General features: G+C 37.1%; 1 protein-coding gene across 3 annotated transcripts in view; it reads right to left on the bottom strand.

The window, feature by feature from the left end:
• LOC150093740 (dynamin-1-like) overlaps positions 1 to 22,431 on the bottom strand; it is a 321,001-nt gene that overhangs the window by 35,548 nt on the left and 263,022 nt on the right. For 2 of the 3 annotated variants that reach the window (XM_090413070.1, XM_090413071.1), the window contains exons 13-15: positions 18,572 to 18,636; positions 10,825 to 10,915; positions 3,047 to 3,187 (exon numbers count right to left, since the gene is read on the bottom strand). In XM_090413070.1, the coding sequence (XP_090269196.1) occupies positions 3,047 to 3,187; positions 10,825 to 10,915; positions 18,572 to 18,636 (297 nt within the window). The remainder of the gene's footprint in view (positions 1 to 3,046; positions 3,188 to 10,824; positions 10,916 to 18,571; positions 18,637 to 22,431) is intronic. The other variant, XM_090413072.1, reaches the window with a different exon arrangement.

Below are 22,431 nucleotides of genomic sequence, written 5' to 3'. Positions count from 1 at the left end.
AATATCTACATTGACATATTTGTTTAATATGAGTCTTACATTGGGTAGTTCCAAAGGAATGGAAGGCAAGATTGTATCACTTCATAAAAGAAGTGACAGAATTCAATTATCAAATTATAGGCCAATCTGTGTGTCATGTGTTGTGATTAAAGTGTTGGAAGGGCTGGTGAGAATCAGGATCCAGAATTGGGTTAACCACAATGTATTATCTTTGATAGACAGCATGGATTTGCTAAAGGGAGGTCATGTTTTAGTAATCCACTTACTTATTACAATAAGATGACAGCAACATGATCCATCTCACACATGATGGATGTATGAGATGGATACACAGTAGTATACTTAAACTTTGCAGAGGCTTTTGATATATTACTGAATGAAAAGTTGATAGTCAAACTAGAGCAGATGGAGTTAGTTATTAGACTAGTGCACTGGAATGAAGATTGGCTGTCTGACTGGTATCAACAAGTTGTGTATGGGGGAGCAATATCCCAGAAGAGTGAAGTGGTGTGCTTCAGGGGTCTATTTTAGGATCATTGCTGTTTAACTTGTATGTTAATGATATTGGGGAAGATTTGAATGAGGATATACAGTTTTTTGTAGATGATGCCAAGTTGGGACAAACAATGAGGAGTAGAGCAGATGTTGAAGCCTTATAAGAAGATTTGAATAGACTGAGTTAATGGACAATTGAGTGTGGATGCCAGTTCAATGTTGCAAAATGTAAAGTTTTAAAATTTGGAAAACAAAGATGGAAAGCAGAATTTACTCTTGGTGGGATATATTGTTTGAGGAGGAGGAAATAAGAGCCTTATGGTGATGGCTGATAAGAATCTAAAATTTAGAAAACATATTGCCAAAATTATAAGGACAACACAATGAATTCTGGCAGTGATGTGGAGGACACTGACTTGTAGAAGTAAGGAGATTCTGGTTCCATTGTATAAAGCTCTGATTAGGCCACATACTGTGCACAAATTGGCTGGTTTTCCAAAGGATGAAAAGATATTGGAGAGGGTCCAGAGGAAATTGACCAAAATAGTTTTGATCTCTGGAATGTTGAATATGAAGAAAGGTTGAGACAATGCAATTTGCAGTCTAGTGGATAGGAGGAAGAGCAATGATATGATAGAGATGTAGAAGTTGGTAAGTGGTTGTTATATGATTAATGTTGAAGAGGTTTTTCATAAAATCATTGGAGATTGAGGAAGAACAAGAGGTCATCCTTGAAAGCTGTATAAGGAGGGCATAAACAAGGGAGTGAGAAGCAGGTTTTTTTGCATGGAGAGTTGTGAATGATTGGAATGCATTGCTTGAGAGCATGGTGTCTGCAGAGAATCTGAATGTGTTTAAGGCAGATGAGTAGTCTATATGACAAGACACCTCCTAGATGAGTCTGTGATTCCATGGGGTCTTGGGATAATAATAACTGGATGATTAAACTGGATAAGAAAAGTGAAGTCACTAATTGTATGCCACAGACGTTTTTAATGATAATGAGATATTTAAATTGGATATGCAGTTGTTTGAAGCAAAAGATAATAAATGTTAATGAAAATTATGCTGAATACAGCAAGTTGACTTTATAAGAATATCTAAATAGACTGTCTGAATGTATCTGCATTCAGTGTTATAAAATGTCAGATTTTGAAATCTGGAAGGAAGGAATCAGAGTTGGGGAAGACATCAATATGTAGGAATATAGAGATGGTGGTTCTCTTTTATATGGACTAGATCAAGCTATATGGATTAATGTCTACAGATTTGGTGACTGGTTTTCAAGGAGATGAAGATATAGTTGAAAGGCTCTTGAGATGGACAATTAATGTGGTGTCAGGTCTTTGGAATGGTGTATATGAAAACAGATTGAGCTAATACCAACTAGGGATGACTCTTATTCTTCATCCAGAATGGAGGAAGAATAAGAGTCATCTCTAGAAGTCATATAAAGAGAATGCAAGCACAGGAGTGAGGAAATCTGTTTTCTAGTCTCTTTTAGAACATTCTATACCGTTTTTTTAATGTAACATTTTTAAAGGATAAAACTGAAGTGTTTGGGGTCTTGGTTTCTTTTCTATATACTGCTGGGAATGTTATAGACCATCTTACATGCCAAGGTTTTTATAATACCGATTTTTTGTCACAGACAGTGGTGAGATGTTATGTGGATCTTCCTGTGTTGATTTTTCAATAAACTTAAATGAATGAGTTTATTTTGTTTGGAGACTTCCATCTAAAAATGCAAAAATATGTTTTCTAAATTCATACAGGAATACATGATGTTAAGTTTTGAAATCCATATGAAGGAGCATGCAGACAAAGCTGAAAACAAAAGATAAGAAAACAGTTATCTAGTTACACATATGCTTGAAGAACATTATATTGTTGATTGGCCATCTTCCCCCATGACTTACTTAGAGGGAAAATACTTGCACCAGAATGTTCACAAAGTTTTCTGAGGTAATTCTCTCCCACAATTGTATGCCACAGATTTTTAATGATAATGAGATATTTAAATTGGATATGCAGTTGTTTGAAGCAAAAGATAATAAATGTTAATGAAAATTATGCTGAATACAGCAAGTTGACTTTATAAGAATATCTAAATAGACTGTCTGAATGTATCTGCATTCAGTGTTATAAAGTGTCAGATTTTGAAATCTGGAAGGAAGGAATCAGAGTTGGGGAAGACATCAATATGTAGGAATATAGAGATGGTGGTTCTCTTTTATATGGACTTTAAACAGAAACCAGGGAATTATATTTCATGATATCTGTAAGTCCTTAATTTGGGTATGTAACATTTAAGACCTCTGTTATGCAGCAATCACCTATACGTTTTGCACAACAATATACAGACTATGCATGATGAGCCTAATGATAAGAGCAACTGACTGACTGACTGATTTATATACGTGATTTATATTGCTTGATTTATAAAGGCGATAAATTTTTTCTGCATCTGTGCACTCTCTATTCATCAGTAATTTCCATTATAAAACCTGTTTACGCTGAATGAAATGTTAAAATTCCAATTTAAGCTTACCTCTTTGATCAGAAATGAATATATATATTTTATTGCTACATCTTTAGCTCTGTCTTTAAATAAAGCTATGTATGTATTTATCAGTGCTTCTAGCTTGGCAACTCCATTATCACTTATATCTGGCCGACTTAGCACCTTATTCTGTAGAAAGGAAAAAAAAAAAAATTCTAATTCAGTTTATATTATTATTTCAACTACTAAAGCACTGCAAAATTCGTGGTGTAATGAGTTAATTTTTTTCCCTATAATTAATCCATGAAAATTAAAAATAGATTTTCTTTCTTGATTTAGAAATATCAAGCTGTCAAAAAGAACTTTTGAAAAAATGTTTATAATATATTAATCATGTAAAATTCTCAGTCAAGAAAGGGTTTATGTGGAATTACAAAACTAATGATTACAACAAATTCAAGAGGCAGCTTGGAGCAGTGCCAAGCTACAAGGAAATTTTGACTGTCAATAGTGCATGCATGGGAAGTGACAGTATTGTTCGAACGAAACAGTATCAAACTGAATATGTATGAATAGCAGGTAAACCAAACAAGAGTTAAATTGATGCATAGCAATATAAAAGAGAACTCACTGAAAAAAACTGTAGAAGGAATATAAAGAAAAAATGGTGATTGGCATGCCTGTGAGCAATGCAAAGTGCAGGCAACAAGGGTGACCAGTATGATAAAGAAGGGCTAAATCAGATTATGAGAGAAAATTAGCTAAGCAGGTCAGAGGAAACCTTTTCTTCAAGTAAAATTTTTGTTCTAATCAAGTGAAAAAAATCTGCAATAACCATGAACAAGTTTAAGGAAAGGCATGATAAATGGTCAAATAAAGGTGAAACCTATCTGGGTAATGATTCTTTTCATAATGCATGGCAAATATACATGTTTGAAAGGAGGTTTGCTGTGCATTATGAGATACTAGGACAATCTGAAGTGATGTCCTTCCCCTCCATTTATAAGTAGCTTAGATCTGAAGTAACTTCAAATTTAAGCTACTTATATGTGGAGCTACTTTTGTAAGCTACTTTTCCAATATTTTTTAATCACTACTCCAATTGATCTATAATTTGCTACTTTTGTCTTGTTCACTCAACTCACATAAGCACTTGCCATACATTACCTGTCTTTCAGAGTCAAAGCTAGGTTTTCCTCTTGGTTTGAAAGAAACTATACTTGATAAGAAACCACATTAAAAAAGTTGGTTATGGGTAAAATCCAGGAATGGGTGATACACTATATCTCTGCCTTCATAATTTATTCACATAATAAAGTGATAGTGGAATTGGATAATGGAAATAGTTACACTATGTCACTGCCAGACTTTTCCAGTTGAAGAGAGTTGAAGTTAGAGTAAATGTGAAGATATCAGAGGGTAGTGTATGGTGGAGTGGAATCAAGGCAATTGAGAGTGACTAGTGGGGTGCCCGAGGGCTTCGTACTAAGGCCACTACTCTTTAATTTGTATATTAAATATTACTCTTTAATTTTTATATTTGCATATTAATGATGTAGGGAAAGATTTAAGGGGAGGGGATATTCATTACTTGCAGATAATGCAAAACTAAGGAAAGCAATAAAAGATGATGTAGATATCCTGCAGAATGATTTAAATAAATTGGCAAGGTGGGCAAAGAATAATAATTATTAAATTTAATGCAAAATGTAAGGTAATGCATGGCAGGATGACAAGATTATTACAAACTTTGTATCATGTTGATAGTACTGGATTGCAAGAAACTGATGAACCTGTGGAATTAGAGATAATGGGCAGAGAGTTGAAGTTAAGAGGACATATTGCAAAAGTTAACAAAATAGCTCAAAGGATTACTTGCATGTTAAAAAACATACCAACAAGTAAATATAGGGAAGGCTATGATTTTGCTGCATCTTAACTATTGTGCACAGACTTGATCACCTGCATTTCTTGGGGATCAGGAGGTGATGGAGAGAATGCATAGATGAGCAACAAATTGATGACAGGTCTGTAGCATGCTCTCAATGAGGTTAAATTGAAGATTTGATTTGTGGGTTGCAGAGTAGTTTAGCTCACAGACAGAGGAGAGAGGATATGATAGAAACTTATAAGTTAATAAAGAGATTCTATAAGATTGGCACAAAACAAATTTTTCAATACATGAAGAGTAAAGAAAAGACAAGGGATCACCCTTGGAAGTTGAATAAGAGTGTTGTAGTGCAGTTGTAGTTATAGTAATAATTACTATTATTATTAACTGCAGTAATTAACTTTAATGAAATGAAAGTACAGATATCTTGTACTGATAATAATAGTACCTCATCAGTGCAAAGAAACAAGCAAATCATAATTAAAAAAAAAAAACAGAATACAAGGTACACACAACAATCGGTTTACTAATTAAAAATGGTTGTCATGTGCTAGCACTCAGGACTTTGAATCCAGTGATCCGAGTTCAAATCTCGATGGAACCTAATAGGTGCTCTGATTTTATTAGGCTGTGTAGCTCAGTGGAAGTGGCATGTGTGTCCATTGCACTAGAGTGCCTGAAGACAGAACATCCTGAGTTCCATTCTAGTTGCTGACTAGAGGAATTTTTTGTGCAAGATAGGATGCCAGAGGAGAGCTTGCCTGGAGAGATGAGAGAAAGTGTGGTTATGACAATTAAGAGGGCTGAAAGGATGGACAAAATGATCGTGATGGTGGGTACGAATGACTTCAGAGGTAATGTAAATCGGGTGGCTGGAGATCTGAGATTCTTGCTTGAGGTTGTACAAAAGAAAACACAGAGAGGAAAGATTGTGTATGTGTGTGTGTGTTGCCCAGATATGATAGTGACAAGCTGAGCAGAAGAGCAGTGATACTTGAATAGCATAATAGCCAGAATGTGTCAGAAGAGAGGATTGGAATATGTGGATGCTTGGAAGGCATTTGAGGACAGAATGGAACTGTATGCGAGAGACCATTTGCATTTGAATGAGGAAGGACAAAGGCATCTGGAGAGATTGCCTGTTTTCTGAACGAGTCGGTGTGTCAATGCAGGGAAACTAGAATTCCCAGGGTGAATGGTAGCAGAATGAGTGGAATGTGAGGAATGTAAGGAAGCACTGAAACCAGGGATAGAGTGATGTCAGGAAGGCAGGTAAGTAGGGGCACACAGAGAGAAAGTGTTAGAGGAGAGAGAGAGAGTGAGGGATGCATATGAGCAATCGAGGAACAGGGTGGTGAGAGGTGTAATGTATGAGGACTCAATGATCCGTGGTGTACAAGATAGGATGAGTGAGGAGTGTTTGCCTGGAGGAATAAAGATAGAAAGTGTGGTATGGCAATTAAGAGGGGTAAAAGGGTGGATGAGATGATTGTGATGGTAGGAACAAATGACTTGACAGGTAATGTAACTTGGGCAGTGAGAGATATGAGATTCTTGCTTGAGGTTGTGCGAAAGAAGACACAGAGAGGAAAGATAGTGTGTGTTGCCTAGGTATGATAGTGAAGAGCTGAGCAGAAGTGCAGTAATATTGAATAAACATAATAAGCTAGAATGTGTCAGAAGAGAGGATTGGAATATGTGGATGATTGGAGAGTGTTTGAGGACAGAGAGGAATTGTATGCGAGAGACACGTTTGCATTTGAATGAGGATGGATGTAGGCATCTGGAGAGATTGCTGTTCTGAACAAGTCGGTGCGTCCCACGGTGGATGGTAGCAGGGGGGCCTCTTGTGGGAAAGGGTACTTGGGAGAAGGGGGACGAAATCAGGTAATGCTGAGCCCAGTGGAGTCTAGAGGGGATAATGCTGGGTACAGAAACAATGGCATTTTTATGTTTTACACCAATGCCAGGAGTATCCAAAATAAATGAGAGGAATTGATGGTGCTGATAGCATCAGCCTGGCCAAAGATTATTGGGATCACTGAGACATAGTTGACGGAAGAGGATATAACAACAGGAATAGAAGTAGCAGGGTACAGCATTTTTCGGCAGGATAGGAGGAAAAACGTGGTGGAGTACTGCTTATGATAAGTGACGACTTATGTCCTCTAAGAGTGGAGGCTTTGAAAGGAAGTGACACTAATGATTTTGAAAGCATATGGTGTGAGGTAGAGGTGGGCAGAACAGGATATTTAGTGGGGTGTTGCTACAGACCAAGGAGCACAGAGAGTGGGGACCAGGAGATGTTTAGACAATTGAGCTTGGCAAGTACATTACAGTGATGGTAACTACAGCAGTATAAGCTGGAAAGGGGAAAATGCATGTAGTAATAAGGGAATGGAATTTCTAGAATTCTTGAGGGACAAATGTTCTAAGGAAGCATGTAATAGAGGGAACAAGAGGTTCAAGAGTTTTGGATTTGGTCACAGCATCAGAAGGGCTGATAATAACTGAGATGACATCTCTCCCACCAGTTGGAGAGAGAGAGAGTGACCATGTGGTTTTGACTTCGATGATGAATAGACATACAGAAGTATCAGAGAAAAGGGAATGTATGTGGAATTATAAGGCTGGTGATTATAATAGTCTTAGATATCAACTTGGGCCAGTTCCATGGAGGGCAGAATTGGAAGGCCAGGATATCATTAGTGCTTGGGAAATTGTGCAGGAATATTTGTTAGCAGAAATAGTAAGCTGTATTCCAGGAGTGAAGAAGAGGGCACAATTTGGTGTAAAGTAGATGACAAAATACCAAACAGGAACTGCATGTGAAAAAGAGATTATTGAAGAGATATAAGCAGAGGAGTGGAGAACAGATGCACAAAGAATATAAAACACAGGCCAGGAGAATGACTGGTATGGTGAGGAAGGCAAAACTAGAATATGAGAAGAGCTTGGTGCTAAAATCCAAAGAAAATCCTAGGAAATTTTTTAGTTATGTGGCCAGTAGGAGAAGAAAAGATTGTGGAAGAATGACACTGCAGGATAAAAATGGGAATGACTGATGCAGAGGACATAGTGGAGTTGTTCAATGAGCACTTTATTGGAGTATTTCATTCTGGAGAAAGAGGGATAAGGCAGGTTCAGGATTCAGAGGTGCAAAAGGAGAGAGTGTTCCAAATACTGAGTACTCTGGACGTCAGAAAGCTGTGGGACTGGATGGTATTTCACCATGAGTTTTGAGAACATGTGCTAAAGAACTGACAGCTCCAATGACCTGGCTTTTCAATAAAAGTCTGGCTGTGGGAAAGGTACCCAAGGAATGGAAGGAAGGTAAGATAGTGCCGTTACATAAGAGTGGTAGCAGACTGGAAGTGTCTAATTATAGGCCAGTTTGTGTGTCATCAGTAGTTGGTAAGGTCTTGGAGAAATTAGTGAGGGACTATATACAGCATTGGGCAGATGAGGGTGATGTTATCTGTTAGAATCAACATGAATTTGTTAAGGGGTGCCCTTGCTTTAGAAATATGATTGCCTTTTATAATAAAGTGACGAGAGCAGTTCTTGGGGGAAAGGCATATACTGCTTTTTTTTTGATTTTGCAAAGGCATTTGAGAGGGTGCCACATGATAAGTTGATATTTAAGTTGCAGCACATCGGTTTAAATATTGGGCTTGTAAACTGGATTTAGGATTGGCTGTCTGATAGGTATCAGGGAGTTGTGTATGGCGGGTTATATCAAGGGGGCAGAAGGTTACAAGTGGGGTTCCTCAGGGCTCACTACTGGGATCTGTATTGTTCAACCTTTATATTAATGACATTGTCAATGGATTGCAAGGGGATATTCAGTTGTTTACAGATGTGACAGCCCTGCTAGAGGATTTGAATAAACTAGACAGATGGGCAAATGAATGGAAGTATCGGTTTAATGCAGCAAAATGTAAAGTCTTGAAGTTTGGGATTCGTCGATGGGAGGCTGCATACTCGATTGAAGGAGCTGTATACTGAAGGAAGTAGGGGAAGACGAGATCTGAGGGTGATCATTGATACAAGACTGAAATTCTGGGTGTATATTGCAAAGGTGGTGAAGGTAACCCAGAGGATTGCTGCAATTCTGAGAAGGATGTTGACTTGCAGAGATAAAAGAGTTATAATTACCTGATCAGACCACATCTGGACTGTTGTTCTCAAATCTGGTCCCAAGGATTTGAAGGGGATAAATTAACTGTGGAAAGGGTACAGAGGCAGATAACAAAGATGGTTTCAGGACGGTACAATATCAGTTATGAGGATCAGCTGAGAGAATGTGGACTGCAGAGTTTAGTGGATAGAAGGAGAGGTGACATGATCGAGACTTTTAAACTGTTGAGAAGCAGTTACAGGGTGAACATTGGGGAGTTCTTTTGCTTGGTGGAACAGCGGGAAGGAGTGATGACAAGCTGCCATCCCTAGAAGTTACAAAAGGAAGCTGTGAGCAAGAGGGTGAGGAGTGGTTTCTTTGTGTGGAGGGTGGTTGAACCGTGGAATGTATTGCCTGCCTGAGAGAGTGGAGAGCAAGAACAGTCAATGAGTGGTATGACAGACATTGTGGTTCCTAAGAAGTACCTCCCATGATGAGTCTCTTGACTCCATGGAGGCCTGAATAATAATAATAAAATGAGATTCTCCCAAAAGTTTGGGAGAGAAAGACAATCATTCCAATTCCCAAAAGTATGTGAGATTCTCATTTTATGTAAACATCAAAAATAGTTTTAATATTATTTATTAATATATTAATTTCTAGCACGTGACAACCATTTTTAATTAGTAAACCGATTGTTGCATGTACTTTGTATTCCCATTTTTTTTATTTGCTTATTTATATGCACTGATGTACTGTTATTTTCAGTACAAAATATCTGTACTTACATTTCATTAAAATTAATTACTTCAGTTATCGTGAAATTGTTTTTTATAGATATGTCACAGGTACCTTTAAAGATCACACCTTTATTCAACTACCAGTGATGATCCCCCTTGTTCTGGCCCTCCAACCAAGTGCTGAAACAATTCCCCTACATCAATTCTATAAAACCCTTGAAGCATCTTAAATGTTTCTATCATATCTGTCCCCTTTTTTCTTGTATCAACCAACTTCTGCAATCCACACATCCTCGATCTATCTTCATAAGGAACATTCCACAGACCACTCACTGTCTTCGTTGCTCACCTCTGAATCCTCTCAACCACTTCCTCCTTCCTAAGAAATCCAGGAGACCAGGCATAGTAATCTAGATGTGGAAGTATCAAGGCCTTAAAAAGAGGAATAACAACTTCCATATCTCTACTTGTTAGTGTATTCTTCAACAGCCAAGTAATCTTATGGGCTACCTTAGCAATATGGCCTCTACACATTAACTCTGTCTACCACCACTCCTAAATCCTTCCTCTATTTCATAGAGTACAGTGCCATCAATGTGATACACAGCTTTTAATCTCTTTATTCCAAAATGCATAACTTTACATTTCTCCACATTCTTGCAAGCTCCACATCACCTTGATTAACTATTACTATAACTAATTTTGCATTATCAGCAAATAACTGAATATTTCCTTTCAAGTTATATCCTATACCATTTATGTACAAATTAAACAACAATGGTCCCAGCATTCAACCTTGTGGCACACCACTAGTCACCTGTTTTCACCTTAATTCTGCCCCCACATATACCACTTTTTGATATCTGTCCAGCAGCTGCCCTCTCATCTGTTGTTACCTATTGTTGTATAATAACAATGATAACAACAACAAACATATCTACAGTGCAGGAAGCTAAACTTAGAGCAGTACCAATGAAGAACCTTATTATCCTTTGTTTTTTTAAATAGTTTATAGTATATTTTCTTTAAAAATACATAGAAGAAATATGATTAACCAATCAAAAAGAAAACTCACCAAAGTGTCTTTTCTTTCCCTTTCTGACATATTAGGAAATGCTAAACACTGTTTTAAATTGTACTTTTCATCTGGTGGAAAAGAATAATTTCTAGTAGGAAAAAATAAAAATAAATATAAAACTGAACATTACATGTCTCTATTACTAAAATGATTAGAAATAAGAATAATTTTCATTGAGAAAATGAGAATTCAACTTAAAAAATAAATCAACTTAACTGGAATTCAAATGAGCAGAAAAATCAGCAAGTGAGCCATATACAAATTAAATCATTCAAGTAATAAAATAAATAAATAAATAAATAAAAAATATATACACAGTGGTTTCACTGGAACCACTGTGTATATTGGTAATGTGAGGTTTGTGCATGTTAAAAGTTATGTTGTTATGATTAATGAACATGATCTGAATATTTTACTGTGATTACAGTAGTAGTGACAGTGATATTTGGAGCTGAAAGATAAGTTGTTTCTGAAAATAATTAATGACATTTATTTCATTTTTAGTGGGATCCTCTTTTTATGAAGATTTGCTCATTTGTTTGTAAAAGCTAATTTTATACTATATTATTTGTTATCTATTATACTATATTATACTATTTTAGAGAATTTAACACATGGAATTTTTTTTTTTTTTTTTTTTTTTTTGAGTAGTGTGTGTGAGATTATTTGTTGAGAAGGATGAAAGATTTGTTAAAAGGAAGTGAGACTATTGTGTGTGTATGTAGAAGGTGTTTTGAAAGTGAGTCGGAGATTGTGAGGAAGGTAAGAAGTACAGTATGACAGCAGAGAAATGAATGACAAAAGGTGAGAGAATGTTAGTGAGGTCAAAGCTGTAAATAAAGTGCTGGGAGTTGAGCATGGGTGTATGAAATATAGTTGATAGCATGAATGAAACAGTGGAAAATAAACAAAATGACTAAATGATAATAATGAGATGAAATCTTTCACAGGACAAAAACATGAAAGAGAATGGTTGGAGAAACCAAAGGCAAGTGGTATTTCAAAGAAGTGAGAGAAGAGAGCAATGCAAAAAAAAAAAAAAGAAAGAAAAAGAAAGCAGAGGATGAAGTTGAAAAGTTTTGTATGCGTTTCCATGATAAGAGGAGTGCCTGTGGAGAACATGACAAAATTGTGTCTTTGGGTAAAGATTAAGAATTTCAGCAGTGCTGATATTTTAGCTGGCATAAATAATTTAGCAGGTGATATGTGGTATTTGAGAAAACATAAAAGAGCTGCTACAAGCAAATGTAAAGAGTGATGTAAAGAGTGAGAAAGTAAACATGGTGAATCACCTGTCAAGATATGACAGAGGTAAGCTGAAAAGAAGGTCTATGATGACAAATGAGTCAATGAATACATTGTTCAGGATGTATGATGTAGAATTTGTGAATATATGAAGTTAGTTCAATAAACAAAGAAACAAACACAGCAGATGATTTGCATTTAAATATATTCAATGCTAGAAGACTTAAGAAAGTATATTGTTCAGGTAGATCTTGGAAGTACAGAGTCAGGAAAACCAGAGTATTTTTGAAGGAGAAGCAGGTGAGTGTGAGTGCAGGCATCCTAGAGGCTAGAGGAGCAAATGATGCAGAAATAATCTCCTCAGATTCTGAATGGGATAATCAACACAAAGTTCAATAAGGCAGGTTGTGGGAACAAGGGGTACTGCAGTTTATTCTGAAAGCAGAGCATTCAGAATAAGAGGACAGAGTTTCTGACACCGATTAGTTCAACTGGGCCAAGAGTTCTGGCATTAGTGAGACATGGTTGATCGAAGATGATATAGTTCATAAGGAGATAATGTAAGGTATAGTATTTTCTTTTTGTTTCAATAATGGAATATAGTGAGTTAGAATAATCAAAAGAAATATAAAAATGCAGGAAAACATGTAAAAAACTTATTTAATGTAAAATTTTCACCGAAGTATTATAGGTATCTTCAGTACAGGATTATCATCATCATCATCATCAAATTCCTGCTATGTACCCTCAAGGGGTGTACAGGATATGACAGTACTACATGAAAAAATTACATCATTACTAACTTCCTATCTACAATTTTCCTCCAAATCAGTCTGTTACTTGTCAAGACTCCAACATTATCAGATCTTATATTTCTATCGTCTAAGGCACTTTGTACCGTATCAATCCACCTATATCTTGGTGTTCCTCTGGGTCATTTTCCTGCCAACCTGGCAGAGAACACTTGTTTTGCTAATCTTTCCTCTCCCATTCTATTTAAGTGACCATACCACCTGAGATTAGCTCTGCTAATGCATTCCTGGATGCTGACAATGTCAAGTTCTTTCCTAATATCCTCATTTTTAATATGATATTGCCATTGATGCCATCTGTTCACACCTCTAATCTTTCTCAGGACTCTCATATCTGCGGTCTCTAGTCTTTGGTCAAGTGTTTTACTTCTGACCCAGCTCTCAGATCCATAAGTTAAAACTGGTTTGAACACCGTCTTGTATACAGCTAATTTAGTGTTCCGACTAATTTCTCTCTTATTCCATATGAATTTATTCAATTGACTTCCCACCATACCAGCTTTGCTGATTCTGTTGTCTATTTCTATATTTAATTTACCATCTTCAGTAAAAATTGTGCCTAAGTAGCTGAAATGTTTTACTTGTTCCACAGGTTCTCCATTCACAACACAGTTGCCATTTTCAATGATTCTGCCTATTTTCATTGTCTTTGTCTTTTTATTGCTGACCTTCATACCATATCTATTACAACAGCTATTCAATTTAATCAGAGAATCTTGCAGACTTGTGGCGGATTTATTTAGAAGTATAACATCATCCGCATAAAGCAAAGAGCTGACATTAACATCTCCAATTTTGATATCAGGTTTAATACCACTTTCCTTCATAATGTGATCCATATAGATAATGAATAACAGAGGGGATAATGTACATCCTTGTCTCACACCAGATTTAACATTAAACCATCTTCCTGTACTTCCTTCAATTCTAACTGCTGACTTACAACTCAAATAAAGACTAAGTATTGCTTGATATAATGACCCATTGACACCATATAACTGCAGCATATTGAATAGCTTCTCTCTTGGCACCTTGTCATATGCCTTTTCCAAATCGACAAAACTTAAATATAGATCTTTGTTATATTCCCATGCTTTCTCGACTATTTGTCGTAAAGTGAAGATCTGATCCTGACAGCCTCTATTTGGCCTGAATCCAGCTTGTTCTTCACCAAGCTTTTCTTCCACAATTCTTCTCAACCGTTTCTCAAGTATACTGGCATAGATCTTGCCAGGAACACTCAGTAGGGAAATACCTATGTAATTCTCACATTCAGTTTTATTTCCCTTTTTATATATGGGTACTATGAGAGCTCTACTCCAATCATCGGGAATTCGTCCCTCTGTCCAGGCTTTCTGAACTATGCAGTGCAGCCACTGTAAGACTTTTATACCACCATACTTCAGCATTTCTGGTTGAATATCATCTACTCCTGCTGCCTTTCCACATTTCAAGCCTTTGATGGCTTTTTCTACTTCAAGTATGGATATGTACTCCTGACTGCATGCCTGGTCAGTGTTTTTTATCACTGTGCTGTCATCACTGCTTGTTTCATTTAGCAGTTTTTCAAAGTAATTACTCCATACTTCAAGGATATCTTTTTCTCCTGTTTTCATGTCACCTTTATCATCTCTAACTCCTTTTACAGCACTCTTTCCTCCATTCCTAAGCTTCTTCAACAACCTCCAGAATAATTTGCCACCTTCTTGATATTTATTTTCTATATTCTTGCCAAAGTCCTCCCATGACTTTTGTTTAGCTAGTTTTACACACTGTTTAGCTTGGTTATGTTGTTGTGTAGAACATATTCTTGTGCAATTGTAAAATTCAGACTGTTACAGAAAAAGGCTAGAACAGAATTGAAGCATTTTGAAATGTACTGTAGAATAGTATTACTAATAGTAAATTGGAAAGAAAGAAAGAAAAGCAATGAAGAAATCTTAGCTTAAATAAAAGAGCTTAGTACTGCAGAAGACAATAGCTGGGACACATGTGGAGACTTGTAAATATCTTAGGAGGAAAATTAGTGTGTCAAAGAAGAAAAAGAGGACGACCAAAATATATGTTATTCAAGTGTGTACTTCAATTAATGAAGAAATTATAGCACAATAAAGAGAAAAGCTTCAGATAAAGAGGCCCAAAGAAATGATATGGACTATCTCTTAGAATATTGATGATTATAGTTAATAAGGTAATGATATATGGCAAGTAAATGGAATGAATTGGCATGAAGAGCATCGAACTTGCTCCTCATGAAAACATGAGGAGCAGGTTCTTTGCATGGAGAGTGGTTGGTGAGTGGAATACATTGCTTGTAAAAGTGGTGAGCGCAAAAACTGTGAATGGATTTAAGGCACACAGTTTGATGATCTTTTTGCTTGAGAGTGTGGATCTCCTGCAATGAGTCTTTTGACTTCATGGAGAGCTGATGTTAATAATAATAATAATACTGAACAAGTATGTAAGCATGCTTTTCATATCTGTGAGAGAAAAGCCACTTGCCTAGAGCGATAAAACTGCCTGATCCCTGCAGTCCAAACTCAGTACTTAAAAAAAAAAGTCTGTCATCAGGAACGCTGTCATCTGATTTGGAATTCAGAATTTAGGATTATAGGGGTTTTGTGAATTTGTGTAGTGTGAGGTTTGTCAAATGAATGAGAGTAGTGCAGCATTGTTGTCATTAAAAAAACTGTGGATTGAATTTACAGTCAACTGGAAAAGATCCTTAATACATAGAAGAAAGAAAATAGGCAAAATAATGGAGCCTTGCAAAACCAACATTATAAGCAAAGATTGACAAACCTTGCTCTAATGCATAGTCAGCAGATTATCATAGGTTGTATTGTCATGCTGTGTGAGAGATAACTGCAAAAAATTTCACTTGCAGATGAAGTAATATTTCAACATATCTTGGAAAGTGAATTGTCACAATGCAAGGATCCGAGGTTTCAACTATTGAATATGTCTGAGAACCTGTGGTGTCGGTTAATGTTCAACTGTATTACTGGGCTGTTATTATTATTATCATTTCTTTTTTATTTTTGGTTCAGTCTGTGCAGTTAGCCTAGTGGCTGGTGTTTGCAACCATATGCCTGGGGAAGGAGTGTCCTAGGTTCGATTCCCGTCTGAGACATGAGGATCTGAAGGATCTTCCTCAGCCATAGCCAAGTTAGTCGGTCTTGGGCGTGGACAGTAAGGTTTTTCCCTCAGTTTATCCTGGGGGTTTTCATCCCGCAAAGCAGGCAAACTGGCCTTGAGAACTCAACACTACGGACATAGGATATACTTGGGCGTAGGGCTGACCACCTTATCCTGTGAACGGTTTGAGGTCCAATGATTAATAAACCCCCGATACCACAAGATAAAAGAGAGTAAAAGGAAGATGAGATGATCAGGAGAGGTGCATTATTGGCCTTATTAGATAAGTGGATAGTACCTCTTCTTTTTCATTCTTCATACTGTGTGTTCAAAATTGCATTGTGTTTTGTCATAATATCTATGAAGATTTTTAGGTGATAAATGATTTTCATCATTCAGTCTGAGACTATTGTCTGCGTCATGAAGAATTAAAGTACCTTAAAAAAAGGAACATGTTTGGTTTCTAGAGGGGTTTCCAGATCATCTAATCCATTGCCTACCTCATGGGCACTACTGTGTGTAATAGGTTTACACATCTTTTTTAAAGTGGAATTTCAAGAACGTTATTAAAAATTACTAATCACCATAGTGGTGTAATGAAAATGATATGCATGGTACAAAACTCAATTTCAACCACTAAAGATACGTTATTAGAGACTGGGACCTCTTATGATGAATCTACTGGCTATATGGATGTCATTTATGATAAAACAATGTTTTCCATTTTAATCAGAATGGAAACTTCTTGTTTTAAAATTTCACCAAAAATCATAAACATAAACACTGTAGTTTACTGAGAAATATAAACCAAAATGTGCACAAAGGAATGAGTAGAGCAACATGTTTTTTTTTTTTGCTTGAAGACTTGGGGGATGAGTGAAATCTACTGCGCACATGTCTCAGACAGTGCAGTCGCATGAGTCATTACTGATAATGCTTGAGTAATGTATTGGACACACCAATATTCGGTAGATGTACACAGTGGAACATGGGGATTCGATTTAACGAAAAAAAAAAGTACCAAAAGTCGCCAACAGGGGAAATTTTAGCGCTGTTTACCGAGTAAAATGCATTCATTTGCATTATCGCGTTTCTTGTGAGCAATCATGCAATAAAAGGAAAGCCTGTGAGATTTCATATCATTCGTAGACGAACTGCTTTTTGATGCTTCTTACCTTACGTGAGCATGCTTTGTTAGTCAAACTCTATTATCAGCGGAACAATAATGGCAGTGCTTGTCTTCATCATTTTCAGTGTATGAAAAATTTACAAAAAGGACTGATTAGCGTAACAAACTTACGAAAACTGACTCGGGCGATTTGAAACTACTGGAACTCAAGCAGTGCAGGTAGGCAGGGGATGCAAACCAATCAATCACCAACAAGCTAAACAAGTTGCAACTGCTATTGTGGAACAGGAGATGATGAATGTGCAGGGTACCAGCAGTGCACGAGCAATATCCCGGCAAACGGATATTGCATACACAACGGTGTAGAAAATCCTACATCAGACGTTGAAGTTTTACTCCTATAAAATCAGTCATGTTCAAGAATTGCATCCTGGTGATGCGACCACACGAATCGACTTATCTTTGAGATTCTTAGCGCACATGGCCATGGCAGATTTTATGGAGTGACGAAGCGCACTTTTATTTGAACGGCGATATTAATAAATGCAAATGTCACATTTGGGCTGCAACTAATCCGCACGTGTGTCTGCAGATGCCTATTCACTCACCTAAAGTCACAGTGTGGTGTAGATTTATAGCATCTTTTATCATCGGTCCATACTTTTACGAGGAAAATCGCCAAAATGGACCAGTGATCTGTTCCATCAATGCTAATTCATTGCCAATATGCTACAGAACTTTGTGGTTCCACAACTGCAGCAAAGAGGATGTCTCGATTCGACCATCTTCATGCAGGATGGTGCACCACCCCACATTGGACTTCAGGTACAACGTGTTTTGCGACAACATTTCTCTGACATAAGAATCATTAGTCATGCATTTCCCACGCCATAGCCACCGAGCTCGCCTGATCTCAATCCTTGTGACTTTTGGCTGTGGGGATTTCTTAAAAGCATTGTGTATCAAGGACGTGTACCCAATATTCCAACTTTGAAAGATTGAATAACGCCACACGTGAGACAAATCAATTCCGATATGTCGCGAGCCACTGTGGAAAATGTCGTGCACCATATGCAGTTTCTGGAAGTTCTTGGTGGTCATATTGAACCTCATTTGTAACAATAAATGTCATGAAATTGATGTGTGCTGTCTCTCATTTGCCATTTAATCATTTATTAGTCACACCTACTAAAATTAATTTGGCAGCACCAAAATTTCCCCTGTTGGCGACTTTTGGTACTTTTTTTTTTCATTAAATCGAATTCCCATGTTCCACTGTGTACGTCTACTGAATATTGGTGTGTTTCGTCCTATATTACTCGCTAGAGGGCTCTGAACACTTGACATTAGTTTATAATCACCTGGTATTTAAGATGTTAAAATAAAAGGAACAGAATACAAAATATTTAATAGGACTTACTTAAGCTCCAGATTTTGAGAATTGTAGAAATCCATTTCAGCTTGCAAGTATTTTTTCAAGTTTTCCTTTAAAAAAAAACTGCACATATTTAAAGGAAGTAAGAAATTTTAAATAAATATTGAAAACAATCTGATTATGAAATTTTATCAATGGCTTCAAATATGTTTGCAATTTCATCAAAGGAATGTAGAGTTAAAATAATAAGACCACATGTCTGAAAGTTTTTTTTTTTTTTTTTTTTTTTTTTTTTGCGACACTTCCAGGGAGTTCAAAGACTCATCAAGGGAGGGCATCTACTCTACAACTCTGTCTCCACCACTCAAATCCGGCAACAACTACCATCATCACATACACCAGCGCTATCTACCGCCCACCACTACCACTATTATTTTCACAGACAATCACAAACATGCCCATGGCAGGATGTTTGTGATTGGGCACTATTGTGTGCCCAATCACAAATAGAGCTTTATATTTATTTATTTAGCATTTGGCACATAAATAAACAGAAAGGAAAAACATATGTTTTACTTTTCTGTTTACTTAAAAACATATGATCATAAGTATGAAAATTATAAGTGCAAATCTAAGTTTGGATCAGAGCTTATGCCACCTTTACCACGAGTTGCCTGAGACCTGAAAATACTTCAGGCATAAACTTGGCTTACTTGCTTATTTGCTTACTTGGGGAAAAAAAGGATTGAAACCAAGTGTATAAAATTTCTTGGTATCTTTAATGTATAGGTAAGTGTGGAAACAAAGAAATAAAGTGTTGGAAGAGAGAGAGAGAGAGAGAGAGAGAGAGAGAGAGAGAGGAATAGAGTTGAACAATTAAGAAACAGAGTGGTAAAAGGTATGAACTATGGAGACTCGATAATCTGTGGTGTGCAAGATAAAATGCTTCAGGAATGTTTGCCTGGAGGAACAATAGAAAGTATGGCCATGGCAATTAAACAAGTCATACGGGTGGAAGAGATGATTGTGATGGTGAGCACAAATGACTTGAGAGGCAGTGTGAATCAGTTGGCAAGAGATCTGAGGTTCATGCTTGAGATTGTATAGAAATAGACTGAGAGAGGGAAGATTTCATTATTGATGTTCATCAATAATGAACAGTATAATAGTCAGAATGTGCTGAAAGAGAGGCTTGGAGGGCATTTGATGACACAGAGGAACTATATGTGAGAGATGGCTGCATTTGATTAAGGAAGGACTTAGGCATCTGGAGAGAATGCCGTTCTCAGAATGAGTCAGAGTGTCATTGCAGGGAAACTAGAATTATCAGGGTGGATGGTAGTATGGGACCTCTTGTGGGAATAGCTACTTGGGAGAAAGAGGAATACATTGGGGAATGCTTAATCCAGTGGAGTCTGAAGAGGATAATGATAGGTATAGAAACAGTGACAATGCCTTGATTCTTTATACTAATGCCAGTAATATCTGGAATTAAGGAGATGAATTGGTGGCATTGAGAGCATCAGTCTGTACAAAGATTATTGGGATCTCTGAGATGTGGTTAACAGAAGATAATATACAGACAGGAATAGAAGTTGCAGGGTACAGCATTTTCGACAGGATAGGAAGTGAAAACGCGTTAGTGGGGTACGGCTTATGATAAGTGATGACTTATGTTCTCTCAGAGTGGAAGATTTAGAGGGGAATGGCACTAATTGTTTTGAAAGCATATAGTGTGAGGTAGAGGTGGGAAGAACAGGATATTTAGTGGGTTGTCTTACAAGCCAGGGAGCACAGAGGGTGAGGAGCAGGAGATGTTTAAGCAGTTGAGCTTGATAAAGTGCAAGAAGAATGATTGTTATGGGAGATTTTAACTATGGCAGTATAAATTGGGAAGAGGAAACAAACTGCAGGTAGTAATTAGGGAATAATCTCTAGAATTCTTGAGGGACAAATGTCTTAGGCAACATGTAGTAGAAGGAACTTGAGGTTCAAGAGATTTGGATTTGGTCATAGCATCACAAGAGCTGATTATAACTAAAATGGCATCTCTGCCCCAGTTGGAGACAGTGAGCATGGCTTGACTTGGAAAATGAATAGACATGCAATAGTATCAAAGAGAAAGGAATCCATGTGAAATTATAAGGCAGGTGATTAAAATAGTCTTAGATATCAACTTGGGACAGTTCCATGAAGGGAGGAATTGGAAGGGCATGATATCATTACTACTTGGGAACTGGTGAAAGAATAGTTATTAGCAGCAACAGGGAGTTGTAGACCGCGAGTAATGAAGAGAACACAATTTGGTGTAAAGTGGATGACAAACAATATTCTATGGGAACTATATATAAAAAAGCATTTATGGAAGAGAGAGAGAGAGGGGAGGACAGCAGATCCATGAAGAATATAAGACTCTGGCCAGTATGGTAAGGAAGGCAAAAGTGGAATATGAGAAGAAACTGGTCCTGAGCTCCAAAGAAAATCCTTGATTTTCTTTGGAGCTCAGGACCAGCTTTTTTTCTTTGGAGGAATTTTTTAACCATGTGACCAGTAGGAGGAGAAATGATTGTGGAAAAATGACTTTATTGAATAAAAATGGGAATAGAATGACTGATGCAAAGGACATAGTGAGTCGTTCAATGAACACTTTATTGGGGTATTTCATCCTGAAGAAGTATTAACACGTTTACTGCCATGCTCCTCGGGCATAGTTTGTTACCGCACGCCAAGCAATTTCACTTCTTTAAGGTCAGTTTGAGTAATCTCGTTGCCGGCAGTAATCGACATACGAGTATATTCGTAGTTGGCTTGTGAGGCTCATATACCAACTACGAGTATACTCGTAGTTGGCAGCATAAACGTGTTAATACTAGAGGGTTAGGGCAGGTTTGAGATTCAGAAGTGCAAATACTGAGTACTATGTAAGTCAATAGAGAAATAGGACTGGATTGTCATGGATTTTGAGAGGATTGCTAAAGAAATGACAGCTCCTTTGACTTCACTTTTCTAATGAAAGTCTTGCCATGGGAAAGGTAGCCAAAAAGTTGAAGGAGGGTAAGATAGTGCCATTCGATAAGGGCGGTAGCAAACTGGAAGCATCAAGCTATAGACCAGTTTGTATTTAATCAGTAGGTGTTAAGATCTTGTCGTAATTAGTGGGGGATCATTTACAGCAATGGGGAGATGAGGGTAATGTTATCTCTGAGAGTCAACATGGATTTGTAAAGAGATGCTCTTGTTTTAATAATGAAGTGACGAGAGCAATTTTTTTGGATTCAACAAAGGTATTTGACACTGATATTTAAGTTGCAGCAAATGAGTTCGCATGTCAGCTGAGTAATATAATAATAAGATTTGGGATTGGCTATCTTATAGGTATCAGAGAGTTGTGTATGTGGGAGCAGTATCAAGGAAGCAGAAGGTTAGAAGTGGGATCCCTCAGGGATTAGTACTTGAATCTGTATTGTTCAATCTTTATATCAATGACATTGCCAATGGGTTGCAGGGAGATATCCAGTTGTTTGCAGATGTGGACCTGGGATGCATTATTAGTAATAGTGCAGATGTGTTAGTCCTTTAAGAGAATTTGAATTAACTGAACAGATATGCAAATAAATGGGGATTTCAGTTTAATGCAGCTAAATGTAAAGTCTTGAAGTTTGGTTTACAGATGGGAAGCTGCATACCTTGTTGAAGGAACTGTACTGTAGGAAGTGGGGGGAGGAGGCAAGGAATCTGGGGGCAATGATTAATAGAATCCTGAAATTCAGAGAACATATTGCAAAGCAGGCAAAAGTAACCCAGAGGATTGCTGCAATACTGATAAGGATGCTGACCTGCAGAAATAAGAGTTGTCATTCCATTGTATGAAGCCCTAATCAGACCACACTTAGATTATTGTTCTC

Source organism: Typopeltis vanoorti, chromosome 23, assembly GCF_054136105.1.
Source record: "Typopeltis vanoorti isolate ZY-2024b chromosome 23, IOZ_Tvanoo_1.0, whole genome shotgun sequence".
Lineage (NCBI taxonomy): Eukaryota > Metazoa > Arthropoda > Arachnida > Uropygi > Thelyphonidae > Typopeltis > Typopeltis vanoorti.
The sequence above is the reverse complement of the archived record's forward strand: the minus strand, read 5'-3'. Positions and strand labels throughout refer to the sequence as shown.